General features: G+C 34.5%; 2 protein-coding genes across 4 annotated transcripts in view; one reads left to right on the forward strand and one right to left on the reverse strand.

Annotated features, from left to right (window-relative positions):
• Positions 1-4,316, reverse strand: part of LOC123564776 (transmembrane channel-like protein 7) — a 70,252-nt gene extending 65,936 nt beyond the window's left edge. For all 3 annotated transcript variants that reach the window (XM_045358590.2, XM_053537416.1, XM_053537417.1), the window contains exons 1-2: positions 4,181-4,316; positions 536-671 (exon numbers count right to left, since the gene is read on the reverse strand). In XM_045358590.2, the coding sequence (XP_045214525.2) occupies positions 536-599 (64 nt within the window). In that variant the 5' untranslated portion in view covers positions 600-671; positions 4,181-4,316. The remainder of the gene's footprint in view (positions 1-535; positions 672-4,180) is intronic.
• On the forward strand, positions 4,286-9,950 carry LOC123564778 (protein chibby homolog 1-like). Its single transcript, XM_045358594.2, has 4 exons — positions 4,286-4,382; positions 4,700-4,897; positions 5,687-5,802; positions 6,385-9,950. The coding sequence occupies exons 2-4, from the start codon at positions 4,711-4,713 to the stop codon at positions 6,457-6,459; spliced, it is 378 nt and encodes a 125-aa protein (XP_045214529.1). The 5' UTR covers positions 4,286-4,382; positions 4,700-4,710; the 3' UTR covers positions 6,460-9,950.
• Positions 9,951-10,313: the final 363 nt, after the last annotated feature.

The raw sequence follows: 10,313 nt of genomic DNA on the forward strand, positions 1-10,313 counted from the left end.
TTCTAAGCAAAAAGGGGGCATAATTCATGAAAAATTTGTGCCTGAGTTATGGACCTTGTGTCATATGATGTAGGTGATGAAATGTAGCAGCTATTTTAAATTTGAATTAAATTCATTCAGTAATATTGGAGATAAAGTGAAAGTGCACCAAAACTTTAACCTGAAATTCTAAGTAAAAGTGGGGGGTGGGGGGGGGGGGGGATAATTCATGAAATATTGAAATATTGCCATAATTTTGGTGCCAGAGTTAAGACCCTTGTGTCATATGATGTGGGTGATGATGAGGAATAACTATTTTAAGTTTGAAGCAAATCCATCAAGTAATAACAAAGATAAAGAGAAAGTGCATCAAAACTTTAACCAAGGTGGGACCACGAAAAGATGCCGAAGCCGAAGCCAGGTCAAGTAGCTCTCCATATTTCGTATAGATGAGCTAACAAACAACCTGACTATAATCTATGTCCTACAGGAATTACCATTAGTTAGATATTACCCGCTAAATTTCCAAGTTGATACACAAATGCTAACAACTTACTGTTTGAAAGTGGAATCTGTTCCCTGTGCCCCCTGTATGGATCTGGTCTTCCTTGCCCATCCATATCTTTTGCTTTATCACAATACTGTATGCCTTAAAAGTGCAGCATCTCACAATCATCCACAGGCCAGTATGACTACAATGTTAAACATAGTCTTAATCAATGCCAGTTTAAAATAATGTACAAGTATTAAAGTACAGTGTCGAAAAAAAGTTTATTAGTATACTCATATTTTGATTGTTTTTTTGGCTGTACATAACAGTTTATTAAATAAAAAGTAACAAGAGCTCATAGAACACGAAATGCCCCCCTTGATGCATTCAGTAAATTGCACAAGGAACAGAAATTATTTGGATACTGTGCACAAAAGTTCTACTGTTCTGGGTAAATGTGACCTTGACCTTTGACTTTTTGACCTTTAAAAAAACATAGGTCATCTGCTGGTCATGATCAACATCCCTATTAAGTTTCGTGACCCTAGGCCCAAGCGTTCTCAAGTTATTGTCCGGAAGTGGTTTAACTGTTCCGGGTCACTGTGAGCTTGACTTTTGGCCTACTGATCTCAAAATCAATAAGGGTCATGTGGTGGTCATGACCAACCTCTATATCAACATTCATGATCCTAGGCCCAAGCGTTCTTAAGTTTTCATCAGGAAACCGTTTCACTGTTCCGGGTCACTGTGACCTTGACCTTTGACCTACTGACCTCAACATCAATAGGGGTCATCTGCTGACCTCCATATCAACTTTCATGATCCTAGGCCCAAGCATTTTTGAGTTATCATCCGAAAACCGTTTCACTGTTCCAGGTCACTGTGACCTTGACCTTTGACCTAAACATCAATAGGGGTCATCTGCTGGTCATGACCAACCTCCCTATCAATTTTCATGATCCTAGGCCCAAGCATTCTTGAGTTATCATTCAGAAACCATTTAACTGTTCAGGGTCACTGTGACCTTGACCTTTGGCCTACTGATCTCAAAATAAATAGGGGTCATCTGCTGATCATGTCCAACCTTCCTGTCAACTTTCATGATCCTAGGCCAAAGCATTCTTGAGTTATCATCCGGAGACCGTTTAACTGTTCCGTGTCATTGTGACCTTGACCTTTGACCATCTGCTGGTCATGACAAACCTTCCTGTTAATTTTCATGATCCTTTGCTTAAGCGTTCTTGAGTTATCATCCGGAAACCGTTTCACTGTTCTGGGTCACTGTGACCTTTACCTTTGACCTACTGATCTCAAAATCAATAGGGGTCATCTGCTGGTTATGACAAATCTCTTATCAACTTTCATGACCCTAGGCCAAAGCGTTCTGAGTTATCATCCAGAAACAGATTGGTCTACATACCAACCGACCGACCGACATCGTAACCGAAATACACCCATATTTCTTCAACAAATGGTAATTGTGAAGCGGTTTATGACTGAATTCAAATATATATATCATAAATAATTAATTTTCAAAATGAAATATAAATACTTTTGCCCATACGTTTTGTACATGATTGAAAAATCGGCGAGCGTATTGGAAATATGCGCATTTGTGACTGAATTTCCATGTCCTAAAATTCTCTATGTACAGTCGTATTTCTTTAATAATTCGTACTTTTAGGGTTTATGACAGAATTAAATCATATCTAAAATAAATAATTAATTTACAAAAGAAATTAAAATGCGCAAAACATTTTTTATACGAGGTTGAAAATTTGTTGAGCGCACGTGAAATTTGCGCACTGGTGGATGAACTACAATCGCCATTATTTTGTTAGCTTTTAACTTAGGTAGGTAAATTTCTTTAAAATTCTGATTGTTTGGTTTAAATTATTTCAAAATAGTCTTTTAATGGTATAATATAATATTCCCTTATGAAATAAAGTGTAACCATAAAACAGAATTTCATTGAAAAAAATCATAATGATTAATGAATCTGAAACACTTTTAATACCTGCTTTAATAAAATCATATAAACCTATCTTTTGATTTATCTTTTTATTCAAGTTGCCATTTTGATTTTCAGTAAGCTTCAACTTTAAAAGACGAGTAAGTATTCATTTTTTAAATATACGAGGGCGGTTCAAAAATAACGTAGACATTTGGTGTCAGAAGACGTATACATATTGACCATATCGACATTATAGGATAAAACCCGTCTTCCGGTATTTCTGTAAATAGGGTCGGGGGGCTGGTGAGAATAACCAATATAAAGACCGTGTACAATATAACGCAATTATTTTTGCCAGAAGATAAGGATTTAGGATAGTTCTTACTTTCTCACAATGATAGTACTATTTTACAACCTCGGCAGCAAAATCTTTGCAAAATAATTTGTTGACCTTGAAAAAATGCGAATATTTTCACACCATCGGTATCGAGCCACGGAAGAGGCAGTGTAGAATAAAAGATAAAATTTCAAAAATAAAGTAAACTTTTAGGATATTTTTGAAATATTTTAATTACAACAATATTTTATGATAATCTGCAATACTTTTTTATTCAACTTCAACTTGGTTACTCGTCAAAATCCGCAAGCAGACATTTACTAACGAGGGGTGAAACTGTACATGCGTGTAGTGTGAATTTGTCACGGTAAAAACTTTAAAAATGTCCAAATTTAAAAGTCAAACATGTATAATACACTGTACACACATCCCTCACTTCTCAGAATACTGTTGCTGCTGGCACCTGCTGGATGGCTGATCTGAATGCCTCCAAGCTGGGAGCTGTAGCGGTTGACTCTGGTAGTCTGTTCCAATGAGTAACTGTTCTGGGGAAGAAGGAATGCTGGTAGATATTGAGGCGGCACTGGAATGGTATGAACTTGACTGTATGGCTGAGTCATGTACTTCTCATCAGTGCTAGCGTTGGGTGGTAAATCACTGGAATGGCTACTAGGCCGTTGACCGTCTTATACAGTAGGATGAGATCGGCGTTAATTCCGCGTTGGTATAATGGAGTCCAGTTCAGGTTGGTGATCATAGCAGAGACACTGTCTGGTTTGTTAGGGTTATACAGCTTGTTACATACAAAGCGAGCAGCATTACGTTGGACCTGTTCTAGTTGTTTGATCTGTGTGTTCTGTTGTGGGTTCCAGACTGATGATGCATTTTCAAGTTTCGGGCAGACTAGGCTGAGATATGCTCGTTCTTTTATCTTCTGTGGACAGTGTTTCAGGTTACGTTTCAAATATCCTAGTTAAAGCCTTGAAAAAAGGATAATCTTGAACACTACCGCTATATAGCGTAATGGCCGATACCCCCCTCACCGTAAAACCGGGAACAGGCGTTTATTGGTGGCTAATAACGGGAAACGGGATTTATCCTATAATGTTGATATCGAGAATTGTGTAAAGATCAAATTATTATTATTATGTGAGCTATATCATTTTAATTCGCAATCTTTGTCTTATGACTTTTTTGGATTTTTAATGTCTTCATTTTCCTAACAGTAAAATGCAGATATGGTTATGGCTTAAAGGGATGACAACTATAAAATATCAGATCATAAAATAAGTCATCCCGAATGAGTAAGGCTAGCCTAGAGTTGGGCGGGACAGTTGAAAAGAAGTTAGATCATTTGTGATTGTAGATATTTCATTGACACAAACTGACATTGTAAGAAATGGATTATGTAAAAAGATACCGATATAATAAAGTTGATCTAAGTAATAAATTAAAAATTCAGTGTGTTTTGGCAATCACTTCCTCTTTGGTGTTTGTTTTAGTCTGTGTCAATTAAACGCACAATTCAGTTCAAAGCGTCTTCCATTCGACTTCCGGTAACAAGTCCAAACAAAATCAGAACAAAAAATCCTCATTTTTATGCAATCGCTGATCCCTTACAGGTATGTTTCTGGCAAAAGAGTATTTGAATAATACGATCTTTAATAATAATCTATGCTTCCGATCTCAGAAAGAATAGTTATTGTGTAACTTAACAGAGTGTAGGTTACAGGGGTTCGGATATAATCCACTTTGGATAACTCTGAAGACAGATTGTTTAAACCCAAGCTGCATTGCGATTTTATTAACAAGTAAATTAATATTTTATGTAGTCAGAATTTAGATTGTAAAGATACTTTACCACTTTAGAGAAAGCTTTCAAGTTGTGTCAAATATTACAGGAATCTTTGCATGTTTTAACTCTCTTGTTCTGTTTCAGAATTTGAAAATATGCCACTGTTTCCATTTGGTGACAAGTTTTCTCCAAAGAAGACACCTCCAAGAAGAGCTCAGTCACTGTCAAATCTTCATCTGGATGCAGAGAAATCTCGGGAAGAATTTGGACCAGATGTTGGTCCTGTCAAACTGAAACTTGGTGGTCAGGAAGTGGCATTTGAGAATGGAATGTGGGTTCAAGGTATAACCTGTATCCACTTACAAAAGCTCATTAGAACTAACCTTTTTAGCTTGACTTTACTAAGTATGTGGATAGATATCCTTCTCACCTTGTGTCGGCATTGGCATCAAGAGCTTAACTGTTCAAGTTTTGATGCACTTTCACTTTAACTGTTTGTACCAGTAAATGGATGTGATTCAGACTTGAAATGAATGTTTCGCATTATTATATGATACAAGGGTCATAACTTTCTCAACAATTCATGAATCATGCCCCCTTTTTACTTAGAATTTCAGGTTAAACCAAAGAAGTATAAAATACACAGAATGGCAACTGGCTGTAATCTCGCGTGAGATTGTGTCAGAGCGTGATTCAGCGTTATCTTACTAAAATCAAACATCGGCGAGCATGGAGTTACAATTTGTACCTTTAAAACTACATTTAAAATACATGTTAGCTTCTAAAACAAAATTAGTTTAATTTGAAATGGTCTTAAGACACGAAGTACACGTGTTTTTTTTGCCATCGAAGGAAACGTGGTCATACGGTGATAATTATTTTACCGATGAATAATTGCTTTCGCATACAAAATGGCGCATGGAGAACGCGCCACTTCCGGTAAACGACATCTGATTTTTTTGTCACGGGAGGTTGGCGAGATTTGCTCTATATGCCTTTCAAGTTGCCAATCTATTTATTTTTATAGCTCTTTGGTTAAACATAGTTTTGTTGCACTTCCAGTCTTTCTCTTTTTTTACAGTCTAGCGTTATGTAAACCATATCTTATCAAACCATACATAATTTTTCCAGAGACTGGTCCTAGTGCTGCTAGTCACAAGGAGGTGATGAAACTACGGCGTGACAACCAAAATCTTTCTGAGGAAAATAATCTACTCAAGCTAAAGATAGACATTTTGTTAGATATGGTAAGACAGAGAGAATGCTTTTATACTTATTTATTTAATACAAACCTTTTGTCGCTGAATTTATTTGATGCAGTTGATTTGTTAAAATTCATTTCACAAAACCTAGCATGAATTTGTTAACATTTTTATATGTATCTAGATTTGTCTGTCATTTAATTGATAGTTTTGCAAAGTAACTTTTATATCTTGAAAAACAAAAGTGCATCAATAGGAAGTCAGTGATGCATAGAGTCAGTTGTTTGTAGACTGGGACTATAGTGCAAGCAACTTCGGTTTGATTCCCGATTACAACTGATATCATGCCTAGTGATCAGTGCTGTGTGATTTCTGAAACTGGTACTACTTCCAGCAGTATTGGCCCAGACTGGAAGATGGTATGGTAAGTAAATATGATACCTGTCATGGGCTAAGCAGGACTTAAATGGATGTTTGCATTTTAGGTAATGACTACCATTTTAGTACGCAGTACCCATATTTAAAAAGAAATCGTTATCTTTAACCTTTGTTCAGAAACATTAAAGAATAGACATAGATCAAGCAAAATACTTTTAGAAATATATATATACTGTTTTTAAATTTCAGTTAGCAGAAACCTCAGCCATTTCACATTACCATGAAAATGAACTGAAACAGTTGAAAGGTGGAAAGAGGAAATAGTGTTCTTACAACTTCAGACATTTTAGTTACTAGAAGCAATCGTGATACATAATTAGGTTGTATTTTCAGTATATGAAGAGAAAGTACTGTCAGAACAATGAAAGTGGAATAAGTGTAAAGTAACGCCATTGAATTAAAGGTTAGGGACACAGAAATACCAGTTAGCACTTTAAGAGTTCTAAAATCTGTAATCATTGTTTAGAAAAGGTTTTGTTAAATCTTAAAAACATGTTGAGACATCATGGGACTAATTTACATGGATTTTGTGGTTGTATCAATATGAAAAATCAAATCCCAACAAACAGTTAATTTCCAAATAAAATATTTCAATGAAATCAATTTATGTACCCATGAAATAACTATTTATGATTTTATGCAATTACTTTTACATTCCTAAATAGTTTGCTTATGCTCAGTATCTGAAGAAAAAACTTATGATTAGCATGTGCTTCTGGGTAATGTAAGATTAAAGTAGGAGTTAGGTATATTTGAAGGATTCATCCGTCCAGGAACTTTTCTGTGGTTGTACAGTTTCATAGATCTGCATCATACTTATTCGCAAATATTATAACAGATCTCTACATTCATGTGTAGGTTTAGTAAACAAGATATTATGCCTTGTTTTCCTTGCTTAGTGTGGTTTAGAGGTAAATTAGATCCAAATTTCATATTTACAAACATGAACAATTACTTTATATAGTTTATGTAAACATAAAATTAACAAGGTTGTGTGTATTAGCAGTACTATGCATTAGGTTTGAAATAGTACACACTGAATATATTTATAGGTAAACACTACCACTAAAAACAACTGGATTTTTAACAATCAACTGTTACTGTATGACATTTAATTGTGAATGTGCAAACTTAATTTATATATTTACTTCAAATGTATAAAATCCAATTAAATGTATTTAACTTTACTGATGACCATCTTTCACTGAACACATTTTATCTTAATGTGGCAGTCTTGATTTTAAGGCTTTGGATTAAGTAGGTTTTAAAGCTAAGTTATCTCCCTTTGACCATAATTGTAGTTTGTGTCCAGTCAGGTGTATTGACTTTAGGTCAGTAATTATAAAATGTGTTCAGTGAAAGATGGTCATTGGATATCTTTAATGTTATACAATACTTTTGGGACAAAGTATGGAGAATTATGCTGTGTTTGAAATTACAGTAATACTAGACATGCATCAAACTTACAAACTTGGTATAGTGACTCTCACTAGGATAAAATAATTTTCAAAAAGATGTGTATAATCTTTAAAGAAAAAAACAAGATGATTTTTAGCTCGACTATTCGAAGAATAGTCTAGCTATTCTACTCACCCTGGCGTCGGCGTCGGCGTCACACCTTGGTTAAGTTTTTGCATGCAAGTACATTCAGCCATCAATTAAAGGCATATAGCTTTGAAACTTATTTTTTCTTTTTCTAGGTCAATTACCAACCTCTCTGGGTCAAGTCCCATAACTCTGACATGTATTTTGAGCAAATTATGCCCCCTTTTGGACTTAGAAAATTTTGGTTAAATTTATACATGCAAGTTACTATCTCCAAAACTAATGCAGATATTGATTTGAAACTTCACATGTGTCTTCGGGGTTATAAAACTAGTTGATAGCAGCAAGTCCCATAACTCTGACTTTCATTTTGGCCAAATTATGCCCCCTTTTGGACTTAGAAAATTCTGGTTAAAGTTTCGCATGCAAGTACATACAGCTATTTCTAAAAGGCATATAGATTTGAAACTTACTTTTTCTTTTTCTAGATCAATTACCAACCTCACTGGGTCAAGACCCATAACTCTGACATGTTTTTTGAGCAAATTATGCCCCCTTTTAGACTTAGAAAATTTTAGTTAAAGTTTTACATGCAAGTTATTATTTCCAAAACTAATGCAGATATTGATTTGAAACTTCACATGTGTCTTCGGGGTTATAAAACTAGTTGATAGCAGCAAGTCCCATAACTCTGACCTTCATTTTGGCCAAATTATGCCCCCTTTTGGACTTAGCAAATTCTGGTTAAAGTTTCGCATGCAAGTACATACAGCTATTTCTAAAAGGCATATAGATTTGAAACTTACTTTTTCTTTTTCTAGATCAATTACCAACCTCACTGGGTCAAGACCCATAACTCTGACATGTTTTTTGAGCAAATTATGCCCCCTTTTAGACTTAGAAAATTTTAGTTAAAGTTTTACATGCAAGTTATTATTTCCAAAACTAATGCAGATATTGATTTGAAACTTCACATGTGTCTTCGGGGTTATAAAACTAGTTGATAGCAGCAAGTCCCATAACTCTGACCTTCATTTTGGCCAAATTATGCCCCCTTTTGGACTTAGCAAATTCTGGTTAAAGTTTTGCGTGCAAGTACATACAGCTATTTCTAAAAGGCATATAGATTTGAAACTTATTTTTTCTTTTTCTAGATCAATTACTAACCTCACTGGATCAAGTCCCATAACTCTGGCATGTATTTTGGGCAAATAATCCCCCTTTTGGACTTCGAAAACTCTGGTTAAAGTTTTACATGCAAGTTTCTATCTCCAAAACTAATGCATATATTGAATTAAAACTTCACATGTGCCTTCGGGGTTATAAAACTAGTTGATAGCAGCAAGTCCCATAACTGATATGCATTTTGGTCAAATTATTCCCCCATTTTGAACTTAAAACTCTTTTGATATTTAACCTTTTTGGGTAATATTTTCCTGCTTCTGGGACAATATTTCGAATAGTCGAGCTTGGCTGTCTTACGGACAGCTCTTGTTTTTAAGACAGATTATTAATACCATTGTTGAAGTCTGTATTTGTCATTTTATGACATTATATTATCATATCTTTATTGTTAATTTAAGTCAGTATCTGTTAGACTGAGCTGCTCTGTGTATCATTGGTGCTCAGAGGTTCATCTTTTGCTCTACATTGCCTGTATTATTAACAGCCTCTTTGAAAGCAAGGTAATAAAGAACTATTTTTTGCCATTAATAATAGATTTTTCAAAGAATGGACATTTTAAAATTTATTTTCTGGTATCCATTGTGAAATGAAATCTCCAGTTTTTTCTCAGATTTGATTGACATATAAATTTTTTTATCATAAAACAATGCCTAGAATTGATTTATTGTTGTGTATTATTAAAAGAGGCAGCATAACAGTCTAATGATTTATTGTTAAAGGGTTATTATTGTGTAGTTTTATCGCAGAATAAAACACACTTCACTAAGTCATAAAGAATTTTTTTATCCAGTTGGCATTAGGTGATTAATTTACTTATAAAATCAAGAGATTTTTGCAGGGTTAGAACATGACTGTACACTTATTTTCATTTGTAAATATTCTTTGTTTAGTCTTAAATATACTAGTGATGTAAAGTGGTATTTTTATGTACAAGTTGTAAATAGTATTTGTATTTATTTAATTACTAATGTATAGTGTAACAGTGACAAATATTTATGACAAAGAAATAAAATATTTTCACAAAATTTTTGTGTTGCTTTTAGGGACCACCAGAACTAAAAATAGAAAAACTTTTAAACTACATCTCATGAACTGCTTGATGGATCAGCACAAAGCTTGGTCCATAGCAACCGTGTTAGGTCCTCTTAAATTTGTTCAAATGGTTCTTTTTCACTGATTTTAGTGACCACCAGAGCTTAAAATAGAGAAACCTTTAAACATCTCATGAACTGCCTGATGGATAATCACCAAACTTGGTCTGTAGCATCCTTGTAACAAGGTGGCCAATCAACATGACTTTTTGATACCATACACACAGAGAAAAGGTCTCGATTCAGGTAACATTTTGCCTACTAGTATACAAAATGTATTAATAAAGTGCATAGAAG

Source organism: Mercenaria mercenaria, chromosome 2 (assembly GCF_021730395.1).
Source record: "Mercenaria mercenaria strain notata chromosome 2, MADL_Memer_1, whole genome shotgun sequence".
Taxonomy (NCBI): Eukaryota; Metazoa; Mollusca; class Bivalvia; order Venerida; family Veneridae; genus Mercenaria; species Mercenaria mercenaria.